The 27,133-nt window shown below is 52.2% G+C and overlaps 4 protein-coding genes and 1 long non-coding RNA gene across 6 annotated transcripts in view; 3 read left to right on the forward strand and 2 right to left on the reverse strand.

The window, feature by feature from the left end:
• Positions 1–1,904: 1,904 nt before the first annotated feature.
• Positions 1,905–4,823, forward strand: LOC120699800. 2 transcript variants are annotated; one of them, XR_005685595.1, is made up of 4 exons: positions 1,905–2,061; positions 2,601–2,880; positions 2,953–4,028; positions 4,441–4,823. It is a non-coding gene; the product is annotated as an uncharacterized LOC120699800 (long non-coding RNA). The 2 variants fall into 2 exon arrangements; XR_005685594.1 differs by having other exon boundaries at positions 4,519–4,823.
• Positions 4,824–5,582: 759 nt separating this feature from the next.
• Positions 5,583–6,851, reverse strand: LOC120701087. Its single transcript, XM_039985251.1, has 2 exons — positions 6,291–6,851; positions 5,583–6,104 (listed from the first exon to the last, which is right to left on the reverse strand). Exons 1-2 carry the CDS (start codon positions 6,849–6,851, stop codon positions 5,583–5,585), a joined length of 1,083 nt encoding a protein of 360 aa, XP_039841185.1.
• A 1,190-nt stretch (positions 6,852–8,041) lies between these two features.
• Positions 8,042–8,548, forward strand: LOC120701088 (translation initiation factor IF-2-like). The gene has a single exon (XM_039985252.1). The coding sequence runs from the start codon at positions 8,042–8,044 to the stop codon at positions 8,546–8,548; it is 507 nt and encodes a 168-aa protein (XP_039841186.1).
• Positions 8,549–12,359: 3,811 nt separating this feature from the next.
• LOC120699796 (probable prefoldin subunit 3) overlaps positions 12,360–27,133 on the forward strand; it is a 37,854-nt gene continuing 23,080 nt past the window's right edge. The window contains exon 1 of the mRNA XM_039983876.1: positions 12,360–12,522. Within this exon, the coding sequence (XP_039839810.1) occupies positions 12,380–12,522 (143 nt within the window). The 5' untranslated portion in view covers positions 12,360–12,379. The remainder of the gene's footprint in view (positions 12,523–27,133) is intronic.
• On the reverse strand, positions 13,397–15,588 carry LOC120699793 (HIPL1 protein-like). The gene is made up of 4 exons (XM_039983872.1): positions 14,911–15,588; positions 14,480–14,809; positions 14,144–14,307; positions 13,397–14,053 (listed from the first exon to the last, which is right to left on the reverse strand). The coding sequence occupies exons 1-4, from the start codon at positions 15,283–15,285 to the stop codon at positions 13,597–13,599; spliced, it is 1,326 nt and encodes a 441-aa protein (XP_039839806.1). The 5' UTR covers positions 15,286–15,588; the 3' UTR covers positions 13,397–13,596.

Genomic DNA, 27,133 nt, shown 5'->3' on the forward strand with positions numbered 1-27,133 from the left:
GTCTTTAATTTTTTGGTCAATCATGGGCAAGTCCACTTTAGAAGATGGCTGCCTCCTATTCTCTTTGAACAATGGATCGAGGTGATCAACAACATCTACAACCATGTGTTTGAGGATAGAGCTGATGTACCTATCTGGAAGTGGAACAAAAACTCAATGTTCTCCACAAAATCAGTCTATGACTTCCTGACTAGGGAGGATGCTGGGAGACACTTTAATCACATTTGGAAAGCCAAAATCCCCTACAAGATCAAAATCTTTATGTGGTTAGTGGAGAATAATGCCATTTTAACCAAGAATAATCTAATATGAAGACATTGGGTAGGGGACCCCATATGTCAATTTTGCACTTCACATGAAACCATTGATCACTTGTTCTTTCAATGCCCAGTTGCTAAGATAACTTGGGGGGTAATTGGTTTCAACAATATAGGACTCGGATTAATAAATGGCTACCAGGGGTGTCCCTGTATACACTAGTGGCTGTGCAGCAGTCTACTGGGCCACTTGGAAATGCAGAAATAGAGCCTGCTTTGACATGAAGATAATCAAGAACCCTTTGGAGATCCTAATTCATGTCTGCTCATTCTTGACCTATTGGACAGGCTTATACAACTCTGAGACACAGGGGAAGATCTTGGAGGGCGTCCAGACTATGCTTGCTTGGGCCCATAGGATGATGGCGTGCCAGCCGACATCGACGACGACAACAGCCAGGATCCTGCCACCAACTCCAGAAGATGAACATGATGACAGCAAACTGAACCGATGGGGGAGCGCGGTCACTGAAGAAAAAACGCCGGGGACCTGTCGTTGTCCTTTTGATCTGTCTTGTGTCTTGACCTCATCAGCTTAAAACTCGGTCTGTAAAACTATTTGGAGGGTGCTGTGGCTTGGGAGCCTTGGGCCACATCTCTGCAGCGTTATCTAGCCTGAATCAGACTAGATTCCCCCCTATCCCCCTCTCCCTCTTTCATATTTCCCAAACTCTGTGAACTTTGTGGAATTTCTGTTGGATGCAATGGAAATGAGGGTTGCCTCGTGTCAAAAAAAAATATAAGTGTGGTCTTATTTTGAAGATCTTATCATAAGAAAATAATGATGCAGTCCAAATTTAATTTGGATACACGGTTCAACGATTATAGTTTTTTGAAGTTCTAAACATATCTGCATGTGGGATGACATCATCAATTTTGTCTTTTTTCACGCATTCATCAGATATTTTTATTTGAAATGAGTGCAGCGAACCGCGAACCTGGGTTCAGATTATTGGGCTGATAGCCCATCAACCAAACGTGGAATCTCCCGGCGATGGTTGTCCGAACCATCACCTGCATTGAAGACAGGTACAAACTCCTTTCGGGCGGCGAGTAGAGAAATTTCAACCGATCGACGCGCGCGCGACCGCCACGTCGAACTGGTCAAAACGTACACGAAAGCACACGGTGGCTGCTGCCGCACCTGTTCCGGGCACGCCGTCTGAGGCTGTTCACATTCATGTGTTTCTATATTCATCCTAAAAAATATATATATTATTCTGGTCATCGACATTTTCTTTTTTATATTATATTTTTTTCACTCATCTATCCTCTAAATCTTTCTCCTATACCAACTACCAGCAGTGGGGCCCACATGTCAGTTTATTTTTTCCCTTTTCTTCCTCCCGCAGCTGCTGTCGCTCCATATCCGCTCGTCACGCCGGCCCTGGCAACCAGCGGCGGCGGAAGCAGAGCGTGGGCACGGGTGGCTTTGTCGGCGGAGGTCTGCGCGCGCCAGCGGCGAAGGCGCCGGCGGAGCCCTGCGTGGAGCGGGCCGGGGGCGGCGGGCGGCAGAGGAGGAGCAGCGCGGGGCCGGGAACGGCGTGCCGGCGTGCGGCGGCAGCGGAGGCGCAGCGCGGGCCGGGGGCGGCGTGCGGTGGCGGAGGTGGAGCACGTTGGTCGGCGGCGGAGCCCTGCGCGGCGCGTCCGACCTGCACCGGACGTGCTCTGCCCCTTCGATTGCAGCACCCCGCTCTGCCCCTTCGTCTGCAACTTGTCCTTGTGAGCGCCAGAGGTGAAAAAGGTGAGCCCACTCTCGCAAGATCGATTTCCAATTTGTGTTTTGCATGTTCGTCAGCCAAAAATTCTGTGCAATGATAGTACTGATTAGAGAGCAACCCGGGTTCAGGGCAAACAGCAGAGCACTAGAGGACGAAACATTTTGCAACACCTTCAGTTAACCGAGATACATTATACATAGGTGAACAAACTCATCGATGGTGTCTTCACCTGCGAAAAATGCACAGAATCTGAAATAACTTTCTCACTCAAGAACTGGTCGGTTGGGTATTGCAGCAAGTGAATGTATAGGGATACACAGGAAACAGATCGTTTCCTCTTTAATTGCCTGTTCTAAACTACAATGTACTAGAAGAAAGAGGCCGTGCGTTATTCTGTATTATTTCTACTTGCAAGTGTAATTTTGGGGACTCAGGCTGCAATGTTGAAGTAAACTGTGTAGAATCCATCCATTCTTTTTGCTGGAATATCATTTCCCACCAGCACACATGGTAAATTGGTAATTCATTCCAATGATCAGTCAGACATACTTTTTATGAATAGGTGCAGTTGGTCTCTGCCATGGACAACTACCAAAGCTCGTTGCGAAATTTCTGGATGATGGAGGAGGAAGACGATGACATGCATTTCTTGCTTGATGATGATGAAGCGGAGGTGGCGACATACAATCTCCTGGTGGAAGCAGAGAGCTCTCGCACGCATCGTCGAAGTGATGGTCCTCCAAAGGTTATTCGGCGAGGGACCTTCCTTCTGGTCATAAGAGGATCAAAGCCGACTACTTCGTACCAAATCCAGTGTACAACGACAAGCAATTCCGTCGAAGGTATAGATGTGCATATTTCAAATAACGATAGCCCTATGTCTCTAGTGCCTCATATCAGAAGTGTTGTTTCAGATTTCGGATGCGTCGTCCTTTATTCAAGCGCATTAAAGAGGCTGTAAAAAATCATGATGACTACTTCAAAAAGAAATGCGATGCCACTGGCAAGGAAGGACTATCGGCTCTCCAAAAGTGTGTCGCGTCAATGCGCATTCTTGCTTACGGACTCCCGGCGGATGCTGTTGACGAGTACGTGCGTATCGGTGATTCAACTGCTAGACAAGCTTTGAATCATTTCTGTCAGGCTGTCATTGAAGTTTTTGGCGAGCAGTACCTACGGGCACCCAACGAAGCCGATGTAGCTAGGCTTCTTCAAGAGGGGCAGAATCGTGGGTTCCCGGGGATGCTAGGCAGCATAGATTGCATGCACTGGGAGTGGAGGAATTGCCCAAGGGTCAGTTCACGGGCAGAGGGAAGCATCCAACTATGATTTTAGAGGCTGTTGCATCGCATGATCTATGGAAATGGCATGCTTACTTTGGCATGCCGGGGAGTAACAATGACATTAATGTTCTTCATAGATCCCCTATGTTCTCTAGTTACCTAAGGGGTCGTTCAACCCCTGTGTCGTTTGCAGTGAATGGAAGGACATATAACATGGGCTATTACCTTGCGGATGGGATTTACCCTGAGTGGGCAGCATTTGTTAAGACTATTCGTCACCCCATGGAGCAAAAGATGCGGCATTTTGCAGCTCAACAGGAAAGTGCGCGCAAGGATATAGAGCGTGCATTTGGTGTGCTACAAACTCGGTTTGCCGTGATCAGAGGACCCGCATATGGCTGGGACCGTAGCCAGATTAATGATATAATGATGACTTGTGTTATTTTGCATAACATGGTAGTGGAAGATGAAGGAGCCCATGCTCGTAATGTTGATTTCTTGAACATAGGACAACTAGCTGTTCCGTACAGCAACAACCCAGACAGGGAGGCATTTGTTGCTGCACACCATAGGCTTCATGACCGAAACACGCACTATCAACTACAATATGATCTCATCGAGCACCAGTGGATGAGACTGGGATCTGCTCAACAGTAGATGCTCAACAGCTACAATATGTTTTCTCCCTGGTTATCTTGTCATGGCAGGTACATTGCAATTGAAATAATCTATGCCAGCCAAATACATTTTGTTTGTCCATGATGACAGGGCTCATGATTGTTTAACTACTTGGCAACTGTTTATATCTTATTTTACCTGGCATGATGAGTTGTGGATTTGGTTAATATAAGTGGGTCCTGTTTGGTAGTCTGAGAATTTCTTATCTAATTCTAGCTCTACATCTTGGTAGTCTCTTACAGGGTTCACCTTTCTGAGTTGTGCATGGTTGTATTTTGCACATTTGTATGATCTTTGATTTAGAGGTGGTTCCTGTTTTTTATTAACTATGTGGAAGGATCAGTGAATTTATGTACCCCTGCTAGTTCCTTTGTAGTTTTATTAGAATTCTCAATCTGCAATTTTTAATTTAAGTTTACTTGTGATTGTAATTGCCTGCAGAAGATGTTCGAGGTCTCCTTTTCAGATTACTTTTGTTTTCAGACTTTTGGGTAATGATCTATGGTTCACTGCACACAGTTTGGATTTTACAACCGACAAGCTCATGGAGGTAACTACTCTAAGAAGATGTTGGGACCAAGCTGGAGAGGCCTGCTGACACCGATGAAGCCATGGCTGGACAGGAGGTCGCTGCTGGCGAGTGATGATGCTTTCTTTTGGGTTACTTCTGTCGTTTGTGTTTCTAGAACCTATCTTGTAAGGTGGTGATATGAACTTCGAGTCAATGTTTGATTCCAGCTTTGCGCCACACTTTTGTCAGAAGCTGTTCTGTGGCTGCATGTTTAAGTATGAAAACTGAAGAATATTTGCATCGAGTTTTATCACGCCTCGTGCGTCTGCCTTTGTTTTTCATGTATTTTTCTGATCAGGAAAAATGAGACCTCGTCGAGCGTCTACCTTGGTCCTGCACCATCGTTCGTCGACCTCTTTTTCAGACTAGGAAACAAGTGCCAATTTGTCATGTTCTCTAATCATAATATTTCAGACTAGGAAACAAGTGCCTGCACTCGACTAACTTTAATCATAATATTTCAGACTAGGAAACAAGTAAAGGAAAGAGATAGGCATAAGTTACATATATGAAACCTTTAAAATTGACTTGTAGCTCGACACCTCTAATGTGTAGACTGTAAAGATGGCCTTTGCATGTGTAGTTTTTTCTTTAAATGAGCAGCTGCAGCAGCACAGGCGCCTGGTGCCCAGGTTGCAGCTTCACAGCCTGGGACAGCACAGGCTACAGCAGTGTCAGCAGCAGCCACAAACCCATATGTCAATCCACCACAGTATCACACCAAGAGATATGACACAGTGATAACAAGAGATAAATTCAGCCCAACACAAACATTCAGATTTTGAATGCCTGCTATATATGAGCATAATCCTGATTACAAAATAGGGGCATAAACACAAGTTGCATGATTGCCTTGTCACAAACACCTGTCCACAAGCTTACAGTAATATTACACACAGAAAATAAGATTCCAAGTCCACAAGCTTACAGTAATATTACACACAGCAAATAAGGTCCAAAGCACACTCAGACAACAGACATACAAGCTTACAATAATATTACAATGCAAGGTTCATGGCCCCTGTTCGTTCCTGCGCCTAGCAGCAGCCTTCTCCAGAATTCCGTGCTGACGAATTTCGTAATATGTTCGCAGAGGTGGTGGGCAAGAATCCAGATTAATTGCAAGGATCCTTTCGTCCTCTTTCTGCTCCTTCTCTGCCTTCTCCATGTCATGCTTCTCACGCATGAGCTGAATCTTCTCTTGCTCAAGTAGTATCAGTGACTGATTGTGGCTTCGCATTTCCTCGTAGCGCTTCTCATCTATCAAGGCAAGTTGCTGGAAACGATCATTTTTACGTGCAGTTTCTTCTTGCATCATAGAGATCTTTTGCAAAGAAAGATCTTGCATCTTCGAAGCGTACTCCATGGATGATGTTGACCCTGCAGAAGATTTCGCTTTCTTCTTCGGTACTTTAGATGTATCCCTGCCCGGAGGCCTCTTCTCAGCTGATCCAGTAGGGCTAGAATTATCATATCCAAGGTTGATGGTGTCGTCACGGCCACCTGACTTTCCAAATGATCTGACTTTTGGATCCTGCCATTTGGGCTCATTCTTCATGACTCCCAACAATGCAGGAACGCAAAGTTGTGTTCCATGACACCCGCAAAATTACTTGCTGCACGAGTGGTCTGCAGCAACAAATAGTAGTTGTTAAATTTACAATAACATGCATAAATTAGAGAAATGTACAGGAATAAAACAGGTCCACAACTCACAAACCTTATCGGCGTCGGACAGTCTGCTAGGATTCTCGCGAATGACATCAGCATGGAAGGATGAGAACTTCCCCACTTCAGCCTTGATAGTGTCCCAACGGTTCTGTAGAGACTTCACAGACCTTTCTGGGTACGCTCCCCTCCTCAAGTCGTATCGCTGCAGAATCCTAAACCACATGCCATCCTTTTTTTGTCCTGTACTTATAATTGGGTCACAACTTATCTCCAGCCATGACTTGACTAGGTTTACATCCTCTTCTGGGCTGAAATTGCTGCCTTTGCTCCTCTTTCCTTTGGAGGTTTCAGCTGCAGACACGGGAGGTTGATCCACATCTTCCTCATCGATTTGTGTAGATGCGGCTGCGTTTTCAGCAGGATCAAACAATTGTGGACTGTTGCTACCAGGATGCATCATTGGGACAGTGGGTGGAAACTGTGGCAACCCTTGAGGGAACCAAGATTGAGGACCTTGGTAGCCATACATGTATGGGTTCCAGGGGTATGGAGGCATGTTGCCGCCAGGAAATCCTCCCTGTGAACCATCATGTGATTGATTAGGATCCATCCTGAAATGACAGGAAAACACACATGTCAATGATAGCTATAACAACTGAAATATAACATCTACTCCCAATTGAAGTAAAAAAAAAGTCATGAGTAATGGAAGCAATTTTATAACAAAAAGTAGGTGGAGTAGCAACTGAAATATAACATCTACTCCCATAACTGAGTTCAAACTATTGTTAAGAGTAAAAAGAAAATGTGTAAATCGTATATTCAAATGTAAACTGTAGCTGGAATAGCTCATGTTTATCCCCAGAAAGACCTATTATCAGATTATTTTTGTACACTTCTAAAGAAAAAGTTGGTCTTTGTTCACCAGATCAATGTAACGTAGTCTGCTAATTCACAGCACAAATTCAGAATCACCCAGATAGGCAATGTAAACCACACCCTCATATAAAATTCAGAATCACCCTGACGAGATCGTCTTGCAACTCAGCAGGAAAAACTAAACACAACAAGCAATCCTGCAAACTAAACACCATATTCTAGGCCAACCCTTTTTCACCCGTGACACTAGTAGCATCAATCTAGTAGCATCATAACAGCTGCCAGAGAAGTTCCCATGTGATATCTTCCACTTAGTCCATTTTTTGTGGAACATCACTTGCTCAAAATAAAGCTAGATGCAGCCATACCCAAGAGTGCTGCAGAAGTGGTCAAAGTAAATGCTCGACATCAATTGTAAGTTGTAACCACAAGATAAAACGTCCTTCCCCCTAAATGCAAGCAGCTAACCTCTGTCCTTGGCACATTAACTTACTCTCGAGTACTAACACCATATAAATGGCGGTTACACCACATATTAACACATCCTTCGTACTATGATTCATCGCGTGCACTATTCACAACTAAGGCAGTAACGCATCAACAGAAGGGAACATGTCAGTATTAACTGTACCTTTTTGCTTAAAATGCAAGGCTGATAACAAGTAAATTCCCTGCCGTCTCGGCTTTTCTATGAAACCAGTGGATAATGGGTGCCAAGGACAAGGAAGCTCTGGTGGTACTTACAAACACATTCTGAACTAGGAAGGACAGTGTGTTGATCAAAGCACTGAACGGGATCCCCAATCCCAAGCCAAGAAGATCCTAACTAGCAATCCGCACCCAAGCACAGAGCAGTCGTGAGGTAGATGAAGGCCATATCAATTAATCAAGATGGCATGAATGCATGGATTTTTGCCGGCAATGAATTTCCAAAGTATTCTGTACGTGAGGCTAGCAGTTGGCGCCGAGCACCATTGCAACTGCAGTGCACATACCTCAGTTGGGCTGGACGGAGGGCGGAAAGAGCTGTGGAGCTCTCCTCGGATGTCGCCGCCGAATCAGGTGAACGCCGCCGCCTCCTCTTGCGCCCACGGGTGCGCACCGAAGCCTTCTCCAGGACCCTCGCACCCACGGACGGCCGCGCGGCCGGAGGGGATTCCGGGCCGGCCAGGCTCGGAGGCGGGAGCGGACGGCCGGGCGCGTGCTCCGGCAGGCGGCGGCAACCCGGATTTCGCTTCCACGCGGGGATCCAAAGTGGGCGACGGCGGCAGGCGAGGCAGCTCCGGAACGATGCAGGAAACCCGCTCCCCGGCGCACATCCACGCTCCCCTCGAGGCCCAGGCGCGCGCGGACGCCGGCGGATCTGTCCGCGCGCCGCTTCTCCCTCCCCGCGCCGACCGCTTGACGCGGTCCTCCTCCCTCCCGTAGCCTGCGGCCCACGCTCCCCTCGAGGCCCACAGGCGCGGACGCCGGCGGATCTGGCCGCGCGCCGCTTCTCCCTCCCTGCGCCGACCGCTTGGCGCGGCCCTCCTCCCACGCGTAGCCTGCGGCCCACCCTCCCCCCTCGGCCTCTGGCGACACCTCCGGGCCGGGGCGACGACTTCGCCGGCGGAGGACGGGCGCGGGGGATGGGGCTGCGGCCTGGAGCCGATTCTGCGGGCGGCGGGGGCGCTGGCAGTTGAGAGATCGAGGATGAGAGAAGGATACGGAAACCCCTGGGAATAGAGGAAACGGGAGGTTAACTCTGTTCGCTGTGCCGTGCGGTGGTTGGTGTTGATTCGTTGCGAAAAAAAATACTATTGTTAGTTAGTGGTTACTGAATGAGCTGGTTTGGTGTGTGAAAAAAATATTATTGGCTGGATGTAATGAATAAGAGTGTATCCGAGAGCCCGCTGCAGCCTTTTTTTTCTGGACGCCGTTCCTTCGGGAACATATACGGGACACCGGTGTGGATAGCCTGACGTCTGTAATCGCGCGCTGCAATGACTATCCACACGCTATTAAGCGTCAGAGCAAGCAATCATAATATTATTATTATTATTATTATTATTATTATTATTATTATTATTATTATTATTATTATTATACAACTTCCAGTGGTGTTTGCAGTACAACATCTGTCCGTCCCGTAGTACTCCCATTTGTTTGGGGCGAAGCTTCCGAGCGCCTCTCTCCTTAATTCCCCTTGGATTCTTCCTCGCCAGAAACCCGACGCGTCGTCGGTACGGTGAATCTCAAACATGTGTGTGCCGATTCAATTTTCTTGGAAAGCGACAAATAAAGGCTGGAGAAAAAGTTCTGTATACTACAAGAAAAAGCGGGACATGTTTTCATGTGACGAATCTAAAACATATTTCACGTCGAGTCGGACCCACTGTCAGTGGCATGCGCGGACCTCGTCCAAACTTTTAAACGGGGGCACAAAACGGGCTCCTCACACTACCGGCCTTTTGCTCTCTTCTATGAAACCGAAGCAAACAATCTCTAAAAGTCCATTGGCATGGCACTCATCGTCCACTACTATAGAGACCTTTGGTCCAGCACATTAATCCCGACTGCTTTTGAACCCGAAATCAATGATAACTTTAGTCCCGAGTCCAATAGCTAAAAGACAATAAAAATCTTTTATCCCGGGTGGTGCCTCCACCCGGAACTAAATGTCCCCCATTAATCCCGCGTGAAGCCATCACCCGCGACTAAACTTTTTAGTCCCCGGTGCTGACTCCACCCTAAAAGTCCGCCTCCCGAGTGAAGACTCCGCCCGCCACTAAAATGCATGTTCCTGGTTCGGCCATTTTTTCTTCAAAGTCCCGAGAAGCTCTCCGTCACTTTATATCTTGGACTTGGAGAGGAAGCACAACACCGGTGCCTTATCCTTTCGTCAATCTCTGAGCTCTCTTCTCTCCCCTCAACTCCTCTCTCTCTCTCATCTTTTCTTTCACACTTGGAGCAGGAGATTGAAGCGCTTGGCCGGGGAGGCGTGGGCGGGAGGAGGCCGAGGACCGCCGGCACGGGCAGGGCACCGCCGCCGGCTGCTGTGCGTCCAGATCGGGGGGCCAACGGTGCGGGCGGAGCGGGCCAGGCGCCGCCTCCGGCCGCCGCGCGTCCAAATCGGGAGCCACCTGGCAGAGCGGGCCGGTTGCCGCCGCCGGCCGCCGCGCGTCCAGGCCAGGGGCCACCGGCACTGGCGGAGCGGGCCGGGTGCCGCCGCCGGTCGCTGCGCGTCCAGGACGGGGCCACAGGCGCGGGCGGAGCGGGCCGGCCGCTGCGCATCCAGGCCGGGGGCCACCAGTGCGGGTTGAGCAGGTCGGGCGCCGCCGCCGGCTGTCGCGCGTGGGTGGGAGCGGCTCGGCCAGGCCCCAGCGCGGGCAACCTCGGGCGGGGCCAGCGCACGATGGGTCGGCCGGCGAGAGGGTGGCCTGGGGCAGGACCGGTGTGCGGCAGCTCGACGGCAAGTGCAAGCGTAGGAGGTGGAGATCGATAGTATTTTTTGATGAAATTGTTCTTAGCTGCTGTTGTTTGGAGGAACTTGGGGAAGATTGAATATGTTTAATTTGAAGATTGATGTTGGTTTAATTGTTGTAATTGAATGGAGAATTTGATGGGTTTGTAATTGATTGGGGAATTTGAGAAATGAGGCTTGCCGTGTAGGACAAGGATGAGGTAGAAGGAGAGGGCGCCATGGCCAGCGACAGCGGCCCGCCGGCCGACAAGCTGTCAAGGTCCACCTTTTTTTATTCGTGAAAACTTTTTTGTCCCGGGCCGTAGCATGAGCCGGAATTAAAAACACTCTTTAGTCCCAGTTGCCAGACTCGGGACCAAAGACCCCGATCTTTTGTCCCGGCTTGGGGATCCCGGTTGAAAAACCGAGACAAAAGAGACTTTCTAACCATGACTATTGAGCTGTTCTGTATTAGTGGTCAATTTTAGGCTGTTCCCAGTTAACCCCATCGGTTTGTCACTCACTGTATCGCTGACAATCTGACCCCATATCGCAGTGTCCTATTCTGTCTCGGAGTTGAGCATCAGAGCAAGCAATCAGGTAATCCCCTAAGCATCAAAGCAAGCAATCAAGCAATTAGGGAATCGTCGAAATTTGAATCGTTTTACAACTTTTATGCCAATAATCTAAAGATTTTTTTTGGAGATTTGTCCAGTTGGGGAGATTCCGCAGAAATCTCCTAAGACTTTGGAGAAGTTACTGAATTCATAAATCCACTGTCCAAACCTCAACCAAAAGTAAATTAAGTGAATTTTCAGGTTTTGTAGCCTTATTTCCACCCCTTTTCTTCAAACACATGCACTCAAAAAACCTTGCAACCAAGTAGATCGAGACCAAACCCTAGAAAAGCTCAAGGTAGCCAAGAACTTCAACAAATCATAGAAAATAAGAACAAAATATGAGGATTTGTTTTTCAAAGTTCAGTTCGACACGTGTGAAAGGACCGTGACATCTTTCCTCCAAAAAAAACGCCAATGGGAGCGGAGCTGGGCTGACCCGGCGCCTAGGGCTACTCCATGGGCTGATGGGGCTCTCGGTTGGACCCTTTGCTACAGTACTCTCTCTTTGTAGAAAAAGAACAGCCCAACGCCTAGAGTGCTCGTGACGGGGTCACGTTGGGGGTAACGCGCGTTACCCCCAGCCGAGCTGTCGCACATATTATTTCCCACTCTAGTTTTTGTATTTTGGGCCTAAAGTAGTCCAATAAATTAGTCCACATGTGTAATTCATTTTAAAATTGTTTCGAAATAATTTTTTTTTGTTTCAGAATAATTTTTTAAGTGTTCCGGCAATACGTAAAAAATTTTCGGGTAAAAATAAATATTTAAAAACAAAAAAATAATTATTAAACTTTTTATAATAAATGTGACTTCTAATATTTCCGCTCGTGGCCCCTGCCAAGTTAGAAGTCCCAACATACACCCGCAGAGCTGCCGGGGGCCTTGATTGTTGTTGCGCGCTCAATGGGCCTTGAATCTCATTACAAGCTGGGCCAAGCCCCATAACGAGGTCGGATGGACCCACCGAACAGAAACCCAATCCCTTCAACCCTTTGAGCGAAATGTGGAAAAGGAAGCAAAATCCATGGACCGATCCCATTGTCTCCACGCATAGGAACTACGAGATCACCCCAGGCGTCCAGGGGTCACGGACCGACCATAGACCCTGTTCAATAAGTCTCTTTGGGCTTTGACGAAGCTGCCGCCGCCTTCTCCCTCCTCTCTACACTTGGGCCTTCGCCTCTCTCTCTCTCTCTCATGGCGGCGGCGGCGGCGTCGACGCCGCAGGGGGTGGCGGAGCGCCGGGGCATCCCGGCGGCGGCCTTCGTCGAGGACGTCGAGGCCTACCTCCGCCAGGCCGGGCTCGACGTCAACTCCGCCCTGGCCTTCCTCCAGGAAAGGTAAACCCTGAACAAACTCAGTACCCTAGGGATCTCGCCATGCTCCGGAGCGCGCTTCATCCGGGAACAACGTACCGGAGTCGTTGCTCCCGCGCCGTGGCATCGGCTCTGAACTGGATCCACACTATCTGCCTATCTGGGAGTTCCTCCGACCAGTAGCTTGTGGGGTGGAGATGTGGCTGCTCTGTTTTCGATCCTACCTGCTTGTTCCTGAGAGCGGTGGCTATTGCCCCCTCCGCTTGTTAGTTGAGTTGACGAACTGGGAGCGATTGAATCGCCTGGTTCAGGGCTTCTGCGGGGGGTTTTGCGATTTTCTACTGGGTTCATAGAACATAGGCTGATCCTTCGCTTGGATCTCTGCAAGTTCCAACCTTGATAGCCGCCTTTGGCAGAGACTAAACAGATGGTTCGGTTCCTTTCTTTGCATCCTTCCTGGTTTTGGACCAGGTATATTGCAGAGGTGCATGCTCCCTGATTACGCACCTGGTAGGGGGAGCTGGGGGTGTTGGGTATGGAAGCCGGCATAATTCCCTGAAACTCACTATTTTTTTTTTGTAAACTTAGTGTTTTTTGTTTGTTGCCCCCTTGGATTGGGCTTGCTCTGGGAAAGGCTGTTCCCTCTTTTACATTTCACTAATGGATTAGCTTGCAATTCATTAAACATTTCGACCTAAAAGTCTGGAAATTGCCTTTGAACATGTGCCCTTTCCTTTTAGCATGGAAAATTCCATTTGGGCAATTTCTGAGAGGTCAGTGATTACGTTGCACATATTTGTTTTCTTCTTAATTGTTAGTGAAATATTGAGTGCAAGCCTGCGATGGAGTGATATAATTCAAACCCTTCCATGAGTTGTCCAATAAATGAGACGAAGGATTATTACAACGACCCACTTGATAAGGATTCTGTAGCAAGTACACATTTCTATGAAACTATATGTTTCAAAACAAATCTATTTTCCATTTTCAAATACACAAACTAACAAGACTTATGAATGCTAACAAGAATGCTCATGATGCACATTTGGGTCATTACAACGACCCTCTTGACCACCGGTAGGCGCATAGTTTCTGCCTTTAATTTGTCGTGCCACTGGAGCAGCAGTTCCATGAGCAGCAGCTCAAGCTGAAGGACAAGTTTGGTGTAGGCCGCCCTGCTCCTGCGCCGCCGCACAGGGACGAGGAGATGGCTGGGATCGCTACCAAGAAAACAAGTCCAAGGATGGAGATGAGCCACGTAAGCCATGGTGGCATCTTCTGCGGCGACGCGAGAGGAGGAGCGCCGCCGGCGTAGAGGCCTGGCTGAATGATTCGGTAGATGCCGCCGGTGGTGATGATGTAGACGTCCATGCTGCTGTCCTGGCACAAGAAGACGATGCTGCCGGCGATGGCCTCGCCGCCGCAGGGCACGGGGCTGCTCTTGGAGCACCGGACGTTGGGGATCCGGGCGGAGGGGTGTGCATGGAGCCCGCCAGCATTGCTCGCTGGAGTTTCCGCTGCAGCCCACACGGAAGAATTATATATGTACATGTACCTGTATGCATCCATTGGACAATAACTCAATAAGTATGGGTTAATCAACGCCTTAATGATCAGCAGCACTGACAGTTTACAGCATATGTACCTTCCATTCAAGAAGGGGTCAGCGGGACCTCGATTGACGAAACCACCTACGATGGATGGCGCCTGGCCGGCTGTTGGACGGCCGTGGTCGATGACGACGGAGACGGCGGCCGTGGTTGGAAAGGCGCTGTAGTTGGAGATCAGGTAGATCTGCTCATTCTGTTGCTGCACGTTCGTTTGCATTTACACAAGTTCATATTATTAAGCCATGACATATTTTGTACTGATTGTTCTTATTATCAGAAAATAGTTTTTAATGATAGTTGAAGGGTATAATCTGAACTTTTCTGAGACTATGAGATACAGTACTTGTTGTCATGTACTATTGTCATCGTACCTCATCCACTCCCGCGCAGTACAAGTCAGAAGGCTTCATGGAATCGAAGCTGCAGCCCCTCAGGTCGCCGAGTCCACTGGCAAAAATCTTGGGCTCCTTGTTGCCCGCCGGCATGCGGTCGACGTCGAGCCTGATGATCTTGCCCAGAAACGGGGAGCTCGCTTCGCCTCCTGCTCCACCACCACGCCCCACGGCGAGGTAGAGATGCCCATCATCGCCACCAGGACGGAAGAAGATCTGGCCTCCACGCGCGTCCACCAGCTGCGGCGGCAAACCCATGGCGAAGATCCTCCTCACCTCAGTTGGAGCAGCTCGAGCTTGATGAGTCCCCTGGTGAATCAAAGCAGCAGATCAAAGGTAGTAATAAAGCACATACATCTCAGAACTTTTAAATTTAGATCTGTATTCTTGACACGATCGAAGTACGTTACCATGCCATAGTCAACGCCCTTCGTGCTGAACTCCTCGACAACGAACTGGTACCTGCTCGATCGATTTCCACCACCAGCAGCAGGAGGAGGAGAAGGAGGAGACGAGGATGATGATGTTCCAGCGCCGCCGCACGCTGGTGAGTTGTCGCTATCGCAGGTGTAGGCGACAAACAAGAGTCCGTTGGCCGCGAACTCCGGGTGGAGCGCAAGCCCCGTTAGCCTAATGAGCGCCCGACCAGTGAGGTCGAGAATGGCCCCGTCGCCGTTGACCTGCAACGCCGCTCCGGACCCCCGTGGGGGCAGCATCGCAAGCGAGACCTTGCCGTCCTGGGTGTACAGGAAGGCCCTGCCGGAGCCGTCCGGGTGCACGGCCATGCCCTGGTAGGTGGCGGCGCCGGCGAGTCGCTCGAGGCATATGCCGGCATCCTGGTGCTGTGGCTGGGCGGAGGTGGTCGTCGACGGGGGTGGCGGAGCGCGGCACCGTGGGGGAATAGAGCTGATGCTGCCGGCGTTGACCGGCTTGGGAGAAGTCGAGGGTATGCACCTCTGTACGCGCAAGTACGAAGCAAATCAGCAACATCCACAAATAGCGTACGTGTGGATCTGGAGACAGTGTGGACGTTGGAAAAAAAATAAAGAGAACAAGAGATTTTGATTAAAATTAAAGGTTCAAAAATTGGGCGTCGATGTAGCCCTTACTTTTACTTAGGGGTGAATTTTAGTATGGATTATATAGGATGTTTGATACTAATTAAGGAGGCTAAACATAAAATAATTATAAAACTAATTAAATAAAGGAAGACAAATTCACGAGCCAAATCTGTTAAACTTAATTAATTAATCATTAATATATTTTTTCAGTAGCATATAACATGGTCAAATTCGATACGAGGGGGACTAAAATTTAATCACCCTAATCCAAACACAATCATAGAGCATCTCAAGCAAACTACATATCTCTCATATTCTTTATATCTTTTCTGTCCACCACCAATAGTACTTTTTACATTTTTAGTAGCCAGTGCGGTAGCAGATTTACTCAAAAGATAGTGTGTATGGAGGAATCTCCTACATTTGAGCAAGAGGAAGTTGTGTTTTGCAGGTTATCAAAAATATTTTGGTATTGCCGATGCAGCTGGAGCAACTCTCATTACCAAAATGATTACTTTTAGTATTGAAATTAGAGATCCTCTTACTTGGCAGAGGATGGCCTTGACAATGGTGGCGCAGGCGGGGTCGGAGGCGGGCACGTTCAGGGCCTCGAACTCCTCCCTGAGCACGGCATCGGCAGTGGGGTCACAGCAACTGAGGCCGACAACGTTGTCGCAGAAGTGCAGTGGCTCCCACAGCACCGTCGGCGCCCCTACAAGTGGAATAAAAAAACTTTTCAATGAAAATTTTCTCTGTTTGGTTTGTCTGCTTTCAGTTTATTTTGGTTTATTCTCTCCCAAAATATTATTGAATCGGCCGAAATTAGACCAGCCGAACAGATGTATACCAACACAGCAGCTGAACTGCTGAAGTGAAGAAGCTAAAAAAATAGTACCACCTCCGTCTCAATATATAACAACTTTCAAAAAGGATCAAAGTGATTAAGTGAAACATTACCATCTTTATCCAATATAATATCCCTAAAAAATTAATTTTAAATGAAAAAAGTTACATATTACATTAGTTGGGTTTATTGTGATAAACTAGTATTACTTTTATGTTGATAATCTTCAAGTTTAAAAGGTTTTATTTTGGCAAAAAAATCTAAAAAAAACTATATTTTGAGAGGAAGATAGCAGAAGTAATGCCAAAATTCAGCAGATCTGTTCCGCCCAAAATGGGAATGGGTGCCTTCTTCCCTAATCCAAAATTAAGAAAAGAAGATCTAAGAGGACCTGTAAATCATTGGACAGCAACAATTTCTACGAGGGCCGGTAAGTGGGCCTGTAAGGCTGTAACAAGTCCGGTAAATGGGCTTTTGGTGGTCTGAGTGGGCTTCAATTTGTACAAGCTGCTTCTCGGCTTGGCCCGTGGGCCTGATCAGAGTTGAGCCTGTAGACGGGTTGGCTACTTCGTTGACAACGAGAGCGCTCGGCCTCGGGCGCCGGGCTGGCTGGCTGCATGGGTACCCGCTGGACTACTTCTCAGCGCCGGCGAATCCACCGCTCCGCTTAGCACGACGACGAACGAAGCATCCACGCCTCACCGGTGGATGAACAAAGGCCCAGAACCCCGCGCCGGCGGTTCCGGCGGCCATGGTCCTGACCAGACCAGGGCGCTGACCGCCGGCGGCATCAGCGGAGCCACCCGCGATGCGAACATCGCCGTGTGCAGCGTCGTCAGCGGCCACACCGCGGCCCTGGTCGTCCTTCCGCCGCCGTCAGCGCTCGAACCTGCGGAGGAGGTGGCTAGCAGCGCGATGGCCACGAACGTAACGGGAAATCTCAGGAAACAAAGGAAGGCGCCAATATCTAGCTACGGAGCGCGTCCATGTAAAACGGATAAATTGAGCAGAGAGTTCAAGTACAAACAGGAAGAATGAAGCTGGGCACGGCGGCGGTTCGAAGAAAAGATCAGCATGCAGCTAGCTAGAGGCCACGCACTCACCAGAGCCGCCGGCGCATACTGGCATGGCTACAGTAGTTGAAGGGGACGAGGAGCGGCCACCGCAAGCCCAGCGGCAGCCCTGGCAGCAACACACAAGCAGCAGCAGGAGGAGGAGGAGCGGCGGGTGCGCCAAGGCCATGGCCACGGTGATCGATGGAGGAGACGGAGAGAAGGCTCATTTATAGAGCACCACCTGCCGTTCACTTTTTTTCTGACTCGCAAACGAAGAAACTGCGGCGAAGGTGGGTGGCCCAATACACTTTTTTTCTGTCGACAGCGACGGCGGATAGATGATGCCGGATACATGATGCCGCTGGTTTGTCGTGGTGCGGTAAACCACAGTTGGGTGGCGTAATGTATCCGTCTAAGTCTAAAGGGTGAGTACTCGGGGGTAGTTAGGACTAATTCGATCTCGCTGGAAGAACACGATGAACACTACAGGTTTAGAGTGGTTCGAGCCGCCGGAGCGTAATACCCTACGTCCACTGTGTGTTGTATTGCTTGAGTCCTTTAGTCTCGAGACAGTCTGAGAGAGTGTGAGAGAGCCTGAGTGTGTCTAGTGGTCAGTCCAGAGTGTGTCCGAGGATCTGTAGCGAGCGCCTCCCTTTTATATCTCAAGTGAGGTGCGTACATGTCCGTGGGGTCCCCGACAGGTGGGTCCAATCAATGTAGTATAAAATAACATACTGTTCATACATTATGGCGTTGCAGGCGAAGGAGATCTCATTCCTGGATTTCCTTGCCTGCTCCTGGGAATCCTCCGTTCAGCATACCCATACGCTGTCTTGTCGAAACGGCGCAAGGCGTAGCTTGTGGCGTTGGCTGCAGCGTAGCTGAACGGCCGTGTAGCTTGCGGCGTAGGCGCTATGATGGAAAAGTGACGTGCCGTCGTATCCAATTAATGCGGCAGACGGGCTCTGCGCGGATGCGGCGCAGGCGGCTACACTGTATACCTCGGTAATACGCGGTCTACAGTGAGACCTGACAAAGGCTGCCCCGCGTGCTGCGGCGGCAGAGCACGCCTCAACCACCCGTATTGAATGCGGTGGGTGGACGAGTCTCCCAGCGGAAGACGCGCGCCTGTGCCAGGGTACCGGTCAAACCGGTCCGGTTCGGATCTGGTTTGGGCCGGTACCAAACCGGCCCAAATTCAAAATTTAAATTTAAATTCAAAAAAATGAAAAATTCCTAAAAATACTTCAAGGTGCGACGAATCTAATGGTGTCAAATTTTCTCAAAAATTCGTTCATTTAGTATAGTTTGGGGGATTTGAAGTTAAACAAAAAAACGTGCATACAAAAGTATACAAATACAATGTAAAAGTAGTACAAAAGAGGGTTGGAGGGTTCATTTAGACTAAAATATGTTATACAAACATTTATTTAGTATACTTTGCGGGCATTTGAATTTAAACAAAAAAAACTTGAATTTGACCGGTTACTAGGCAAACCGACCGGTTACCAATAAACCGGCCGGTAAACCGGTCAAACCGGCCGGTATACCGGTCTAACCGGCTGGTATACCGGTACGAACCGGTTGAACTGCGCCATTTGAATTCAAATTTGAATTCCACCGGTTCCGACCGGTAACCGGCCAAACCGGACCGGTATACTGGTACCGGAGGCCGGCGGTTACCGGACACCGGTCGGATCTTAAAACCCTGGCCTGCGCCCGCGCCTGCGGGACACGTGGCGCCTCCGGACCCCCCCGGTGGTATATTGGTTCTACGCGCGCGGAAGGTCCGGACGGGCGCGAGGAGGTCCCGGACCCTTATGGGGGTCCGCGCCCTCGGCTGTTGGCCCGGAGCTTCTCTCCCTCAGGGACACGTGGCGTCACCGGACCCGTCCCAGAGCGGGGAGTGGGTCCGGGGCCGTTGGCCTGGTGAGGTAAGAGCCTAACCCGTGGGGCTCGGCTGCTCCGCCCCTTATGGCGTAGTTACGGATGGCTACGCGAGTCCTGCCTTGCTCCAGTAAGAGTGGGTATCCCTGCTACAGGGTACCGACAGTGGCCCCGGGGCCCACCTCGGGAGAGATGTCGAACCCGCAGGTGGGGCCACTACTGCGATTTGGCTCTGTATAACTTGAAGCCTCTTACTACAGGAGTCTTGACCGGCTTTGACCATCCATCGGGTTTTTTTGCTGCCTCATCACATCGTAACGGCTTACTGACTCGTGGCCCCCACGCAAAGTGGTACACCTAGTCACGCGAGCGACGCTCGGTATTGTTGCGGCCGGAGTAAACGGAATATTTACCATCAGCGCAGTTCTCGAAAAGCCTGGTCATGCCAGCGTTTAATGCGTGCACGTCTGCTCAGCTTCCGCCTCGCTTCGCGCGCGGGCGACGGTTCAGATCCCGCCTTTTCACACCTTTGTTCGTTACCCGCCCTACCTGACGGGCGGGCCTGGGCCCCCCTTGTCATGGACTGGGCGGTTAACACCAGGCGTGAGCGTCGCTTGGGTTCCAGCGACGGTTCCGGGGCGCGCCGGTTGGGTCAGGCTTCATAAAGGGACGAACCACATATCGCGGTTACTTTTCCGCACTCGCCTTCTTCCTTCCAACCTTTGCGCCCCTTTGCCTCCGAGCCTCCTCGCCCCTTGCTCTCCTGCATAGATTGCTCCTCACCTCCATAGCGAGATGGCATCCCTCGCTCGTCCCCGCCATTTCCAGATTGAGAAGGAGCTGAACACGGTGCGCTGCCTGCTTGGGTGGAGTTCTCTGGAGCAGGCTCGGTTCCCCTCGGCGATCTGCGCGCCGGGGAAATTTTGTTGTTCATCTCGCACATTTCCACCGGCGTGGGGCTGCCGGTCTCTTCGTTCCTGCTGTTGCTGCTGGAAGACTTCGGCCTCCAACTCCAGCACCTTACGCCCCACTCCCTCCTCCTGACGTCCATCTTCGTCCATCTATGCTAGATGTTCGTCAGGGTGCGGCCCTGCGTCGTCCTCTTCCGCCACTTCTTCGTCCTGGTGAAGTCCGGGAAGGGGAAGGATGAGGTGGGGGCGTACTACTTCCAGACGAGGAGCGACCTGCCGACGCCCTACATTCCCGGCCTCACTGGCGGGAAGTGGGAAGATTGGCACAAGGAATGGGTGATCGCCACCACCGAAGCCAACGAGCGCCTCGCCTTGCCGACCGAGGGACCCACCACCGACCGCCAGTCCTGGCGGGCTAAGCCGTCCCTGCCGCCAGCGTTTGACCCCGTGCTGAGCAAGATCAGGTCGCTGGCGGAGGGCGGCCTCACCTCGCTACACGTGCTCGGGGATTTCCTGAAGCGCCAGATCGCCCCCCTGAAGCAGCGGCCGCGTCCTACTTAGAGCTTCACCGGCCCCAACGACTGCAGCAGGACGCACCGCGGAGAGGGGAGCGATCTGACCCAGGAAGCCCTGGAGGTCCTGGTGCGAGTGGTGACCGGGGAGATCTTCATCCCGGAGCACATGATCCTTCCTCAGGGCGTCGTCCCCCTCTGCGAGGAATCACGCCTGAGGACCACGGTGCTGGCCACCCTGCCGACCCTTGACGACGGTGGGCTGGCAGCGCGCCAGACTGGAGGTGATCCGGACCGTGGGCTCCGGATCCCTGGTGCGTCCGGGGAGTAGGCCGTGGTGAGCGCCGCGGGGTCCGGCCTTCTGCCAAGGGCAAGCAGGCCGTGGCTGGTAGCGCTGCCACGAGCGCGTCGTCGGGGGAAGTGGGCCGGCACAGGTTGCACCGCGGCGATGGGACCCTGGTTATGGAGCCTGCCGCGAAGCGTCAGAGTACCGCAGAGGATGCGGGCCAGGGTAGCTCCCTGGCCCCCAGCTCTCGCGGGACCTCCGGAGTAACCGCGCCGCCGCCAGCACCGCCAGGAGATGTCTCCCCCCGGCAGCAATAGCAGCAGCAGCCACGGGTTGCGCCTCCGTCGCCGCCACGGGAGCAGCGGCGGCGGCGGCAGCAGCAGCAGCAGACGCAGAAGCAGCCACCGAGCCTCCGTGGGCGCTGGAGACCCGGCGCTTCGGGGTAAGTGTTCTTCCGTTCACTCCCAATATTCTGGGCTCTTTGCTTTTTGCTGAAGGCTTCTTCTCTTTGTTTGCTAGGGCCTCTCGCCAAGGCAGCTCTTCCACCGCCGCTAGCTCGTCAGCAGGGGTCCAGGTGACCGGGGCCTCGGCGGCGACGGCGGGAGCGACGGTGGGTGCGCCAGCGTCCGGCACAGCAACGCCCGACGCGGCGGCGGCGGATGCGCCAGCATCGGGCATAGCAGCGCCCGAAGCGGCGGCGGCTGGTGCGCCAGTGCCAGGCATAGCAGCGCCTGAAGCGGCGGCGGCGGGTGCGCCAGTGCCAGGCGCAACCACACCCGACGCGGTGGCCCCCGAGGCCCCAGCGACGGCGAGCATAGCGGCAGCGGGCGCGGCAACGGCGAGCACCTCGGTTCCTGAGGTCCCGACGCCTGTACCGGACGTCCCCTCCCCCAGCTCCCAACCTGCGGCAGAGGAAGAGCTGGAGGAGGTCTCTGGTAGGCAGCTCCTGCAGGGTCCCCAGGAGGAGGAAGCGGCTCCCCTCTCCCAGGTGCTGGTCCGGGTCCGGCAGACGATAGAGGAGGCGACCTCTACCACCGAGGCGGCCTTCCGGCGGGAGTGGGCTGCTCTGGAGAGCGAGCGCTAGCGCCTCGGCGACCGGCACACCCACCTGGAGGGGCGCACGAAGGCCGAAGTCTCCCATGCTGCGCGTGTTCGGTCCGAACTCATGGCCGACCAAGAGTCCTACCGAGCCAATCTTCGGAAGGTGTTCGACCGGGAGTTTGCGGTGGCGAGTCGGGAGAAAGCCGTGGCACTGCGGGAGGAGGCCATTGCCAAGGAGGAGGCCAGCCTCACGGTGCAGCGGTCCGAGATCGAATCCCGCAGCCAGGGACTCGAGGTGCGCAAGCTGGAGCTCGACAAGCTCTCCGAGTCCCTGCACCAATGGCGCTAGGAGCTGCAGGTGACCACCAGCAAGCAGGCTCCTGCCGAGGTGGAGCTCGAGGAGGACAGGAAGTCCCTTGCAAAGCGGGAATCCCTCACCACCAACATGGAGCGCCAACTTGCGCGCCAGCGCGAGGCCCTCAAGTTCCTGAAGGAGTCGGCGGCGAAGAAGGAGGCCACGCTCGAGGAGAGGACCCGCCAGGTGGAGGCGGCCCAAGCAGCAATGGACGCCCAGGTCCAGGAGGCGGTCCGGAAGCTGCAGGAGGACCAGCTCAGGGGGGCCCAGCGAATCGTTGCCTGGGCGAGCGAAGCGAGCTCAGCGCTGGTGCCACTTGGGATGAGTCCAATCCAAGTGGCAGTGCCGCCAGCTTCGATTGTTGATGCTCTCCCAGTGCTGAACTCTGCTTCAGACAGACTCCGACGTCTGGAGCTGATCCTTGCTGGACAGCTTGAAGCCGAGGGCCGCGAGCTGATCCGGATGGTGGTGGAGCACATTCTGACCTGCCTCCGGAGCCACGACCCAGCCATCTCGCTAGCCCCCGTGGTCGATGGTCCAGTGGCGGAGATGGAGGCTTCTGCTCGAGAAAGCGTGTGGGACATCGTCGACTTTGTCGCTGCTTAGTTCAAGTGGGAGCCTGCAGATCCCTGAGCTGGACCATCACAGCAGTAGCACTTTTGTTTTGTTTTTTGCAGATGTAAAAACATTGTATTTGTCGAAATTTCAATAGAAGAAAATTTTAACTTAGCTCTTTTGTCAGTTGTTCTGGTTTGTGGTATGCAGCACCCCAGCGCCCTGGCCCCTTGGTAGATAGGTTCAGTTGTTAGGACCTATCTACCATCCGAGCTGCAGAAGACACTCCAGAACCCCGTATGAGGTTGAGCAAGCGTCCTTGGGCATAAGTGTAACATAGACCGCAAGTCGAACGAGCGACTTATTCCCTGTGTAGCAGAAAGAACTACAGAGAGGAAAATCAATCTTGCTTGCATGGTAGTAATGATACTGCAACTTAGTTGTTTGACGCATGCAGATTCGATCCTTGGTGTCTGGCTCAAAGCGGACTCTCCGGGCCCCTTGGGAGACAGGCTCAGTCGTTTTGAGTATGTCTACCACAGAGACTGGACCTCGATCTGCATGAAACCTTAAAGCGGATGCCGGGACCCCCTGGTAGGTAGGATCAATGGTTTGAGGCTAGCTACCACCAGTGAAGGCTTAACCTGTATACCACTCAAAGTCACAGCTTAGTAGCAGGTCCGCGGGACCTATTCTGGACCGGCCCCCAGTCTAGTACGAGGTCCAGAGCTCCGGATACGCAGGTCCAGGCAGTTCAATGCTTGTTACAGAGTGGTGGAGAGTGTAGGCTTAGGGTGCGGAACCAGGCTAAGGCGCTACACAGGGCTCCGGACCACTCCAGGAAACAAACACGACTTTACCGGACCTGGTTCCGACGTTCCAGACCCCTCCTAGTCGTGGGTGAGGTCATTCTGTCGTACTCGATCCTTTGAGATATGGAGCTGGACCTGCCGTGTAGGACTTAGTAAGCCAACCCTTGAGCTAGAACGAGGTCCGGGCCCCTAATTACCCAGCTCCGAGTAGTAGAGCACTTGTTACAGGGTGGTGGAGTGTGTAGGCTTTGGGTACGGAACCGGCTAAGCGGCTACACAGGACTCCGGACCACCCCAGGAAACAAGCACCCCCTCTCCAGAGCGGGCCCTAGGGGTCCAGACCCCTGTCCCAGCAGCAAGGGGGTCCGGACCGTACGGTAGTCCAGTAACTCAATACAGATCTTAGCTGTAGCGACCAGAGTGGAAGTCCGCATGGGGGTTAGAAAAGAAAAAGCTTGAAAATCGAAATACGAAATAAAATTTGACGCAAAGACAGAACTGGGGGCAAATCTTTCCTTTGCAACTTGATATACATGGCTTGCGTGATGGATGCTAGATGCCGGGTTTACGAGGGCGGACCTCTACCCCTCTGGGCAGCGCGTTAATGCTAGCCGACGGTGCGATGGATGCCAGAGGCTGGGTTTACGAGGACGGACCCCCACCGCTCTGGGCCGCACGCTGATTCTATCTTATTACAAAGGAAAATTTCATTTCCCTGCTCTGCCTAAGTGTAAAACTTACACAGATGCTCTATATTCCATGGATTGGGTAGCGGCACCCCATCTTCTGTGGCAAGGCGAACGCATCCGGGCCGGCATACTTCTGTAACCTTGAAGGGCCCCTCCCAGCTGGGGGAGAGTTTGTGGAGCCCTGCTCGGTTCAGGATCCGCCTCAGGACGAGGTCGCTAGCAGGGAGCTCCATACTGTGCACGAACCGTTGATGATAGCGCCTGAGCGCCTAGTTGTAGCGTGCATTTCGGATTGCTGCTCGCCACCTTCGTTCGTCAACGAAGTCCACATCGTCACGCCGCAGCTGTTCCTGCATGGATTCGTCAAAAGCCTGGACCCGTGGTGAGCCCAGGTGAATTTCCAGGGGAAGGCATGCATCAGCACCGTAGACCAGGAAGAATGGAGTCTCCCCGGTGGCTCGGCTGGGTGTGGTTCGGTTGCCCTATAGTACGCACGGAAGCTCGTCAACCCATTTGGCACCCTGCTTCTTCAAGCAGTTGTAGGTGCGGGTCTTGAATCCCCTGAGGATCTCTGCATTCGCTCTCTCGACCTGTTCATTGCTGCGGGGATGTGCCACGGACGCAAAGCATAGCTGGATGCCGATGTCCTCACCTTACTCTTGGAAGAGTCTGCTTTTGAATTGGGTCCCGTTGTCCGCGATGATGCGGTTTGGGACGCTAAATCTGCACACAATGAACTTGAGGAATGCAACTGCTGATTTTTTGGTGATGTTCACCACAGGGGTAACCTCCAGCCATTTTGTGAATTTGTCAATGGCGACGTAGAGGAACCGGTACCCGCCGACGGCCCGGGGGAACGGCCCCAGGATATCCACGCCCCATACGGTGAAGGGTCATGAGGGTGGGATCATTTGCAGAGCTTGAGCTGGTGTGTGTATTTGCTTTGCATGGACTGGCATGCTTTGCAGGACTTTACCAGCTCAGCCGCATCCTGGAGTGCTGACGGCCAGTAGAAGCCATGCCGAAAGGCTTTACCAACAAGCGTGCGAGATGAGGAATGACTTCCACACTCGCCTCCATGGATCTCAGCGAACAACTCGCGGCCATCTCCCTGGGAAATGCACCGCATGAGGATACCATTGGCGCCACGGTGGTAGAGATCCCCTTCTTCCACCGCGTAGCGTTTAGCCAATCGTACTATGCGCTCAGCGGACGCATCGTCATCAGGAAGGATATTGTCTTTCAGGTAGTCCCGGATCTCGGAGATCCATGCATTGGGAGCTCCCTGAGCAGGTGGGAGTGGCTCTATGAGGTCTCCAGGATCCTCGACAGAGCACACATCCCAGGGCGGGCACCACAGGTGGAATGCCATCGGGACCGCTAGCTTCGAGGTGCTAGCTTGATCCCCTTCACCCAGTTCAGCAGGCTGGGCGGTGGGTCTCAGCAACCGTCTTTCAAAGACGCCCTCGGGCACGAATGCCCAGGTAGATGCTCTCGCGGAGAGATCATCTGCTGCTGAGTTGGATTCGCGGGGAACATATTGCAGTTCCAAGGCGTCGAAGTCCTTCTCGAGCTTCCTCACGTGGATGAGGTATGCCGCGAGCTGGGGATTGTTGCAGCTGCAATCCCCTCAGACCTGCTTGATGATTAACTGAGAATCTCCCTTCACCAGAAGCTGTCGGACCCCCAGAGACAGGGCTTGTATCAGGCCAAAGATCAGAGCTTCGTACTCCGCCATGTTGTTGGTGGCCTTGAACTCAAGGTGCACCATGTACTTCAGTTGATATCCGTTTGGGTCCATGAGGACCACACCAGCTCCAGCCCACATCTTGCGGATGGACCCGTCGAAGAAGAGTGTCCAGTGGGGCTCGGTGAAGACTGGTGTCCTGACTTTCGGCTCCGGGGGTCCGGCGTTGAGGTCCGGACCCCAGAATTGCTTGGGGAAGGAGTCCATTCCGCTATGAAGTCAGCCAGGATTAGGCTCTTGACTGCATGGCGAGGCTGGAAGTCCAGCTGGAACTCAGCCAATTCTGCTACCCACTTGGCGATGTTGCCTGTGGCGTTGGAGTTGTGCAGGATCGCTCTTAACGGGTAAGAGGTCACTATGACAACTCTGTGTGCCTGAAAGTAGTGGCGCAGTTTCCTGGATGCAATAAGTATGACATAGATAAGCTTATGCGTCTCAAGATATCTGGCCTTTGCCTCATGGAGGACTTCGCTGACGTAGTAGACCGGCTTCTGGATGGTCCGGATCCAGGTGTCCGGGTCCGGCTCGCCCCTATCCACCACGTCAGGCCCTTGGGCCCCCAGCGGTTCTGGGTTCCCACTGGGATGAAGCTCCTCCGGACCCCCTTGTCCGGGGTCCGGACCTTCAAACAGAGGAGTGGATGCTGGACCCCCATGTCCGGGGTCCGGCTCACCATCCTTGGCCGGAGGGACCCTGGTGTCCCCCTGGCGAGCTTGCTCCGTCCTCTCGGCGACCAGCACCATGCTGACTGCCTCTGCTGATGCAGCAAGATACATATACAACGTCTCACCTGGCTCTGGAGCCACCAATACTGGCAGTGAGGTGAGATACTGCTTTAGCTCCTGGAAGGCTTGTTCAGCCTCTTCGGTCCAAGAGCC

This window comes from Panicum virgatum, chromosome 3K, assembly GCF_016808335.1.
Source record: "Panicum virgatum strain AP13 chromosome 3K, P.virgatum_v5, whole genome shotgun sequence".
Classification (NCBI taxonomy): Eukaryota; Viridiplantae; Streptophyta; class Magnoliopsida; order Poales; family Poaceae; genus Panicum; species Panicum virgatum.

Excerpts from the sequence above, each read along its gene's own strand:
- LOC120701087 (XM_039985251.1), bottom strand. The coding sequence starts at position 6,851 with ATGGATCCTAATCAATCACATGATGGTTCACAGGGAGGATTTCCTGGC. Across the intron at positions 6,105-6,290 it reads GACTGTCCGACGCCGATAAG|GATCCAAAAGTCAGATCATT; the intron begins GTTTGTGAGTTG and ends CCCAAATGGCAG.
- LOC120701088 (XM_039985252.1), top strand. The coding sequence starts at position 8,042 with ATGAATTTCCAAAGTATTCTGTACGTGAGGCTAGCAGTTGGCGCCGAG.
- LOC120699793 (XM_039983872.1), bottom strand. The coding sequence starts at position 15,285 with ATGGCCGTGCACCCGGACGGCTCCGGCAGGGCCTTCCTGTACACCCAG. Across the intron at positions 14,810-14,910 it reads AGGGCGTTGACTATGGCATG|GGGACTCATCAAGCTCGAGC; the intron begins GTAACGTACTTC and ends TTGATTCACCAG. Across the intron at positions 14,054-14,143 it reads GACCCCTTCTTGAATGGAAG|GTACATGTACATATATAATT; the intron begins GTACATATGCTG and ends GGATGCATACAG.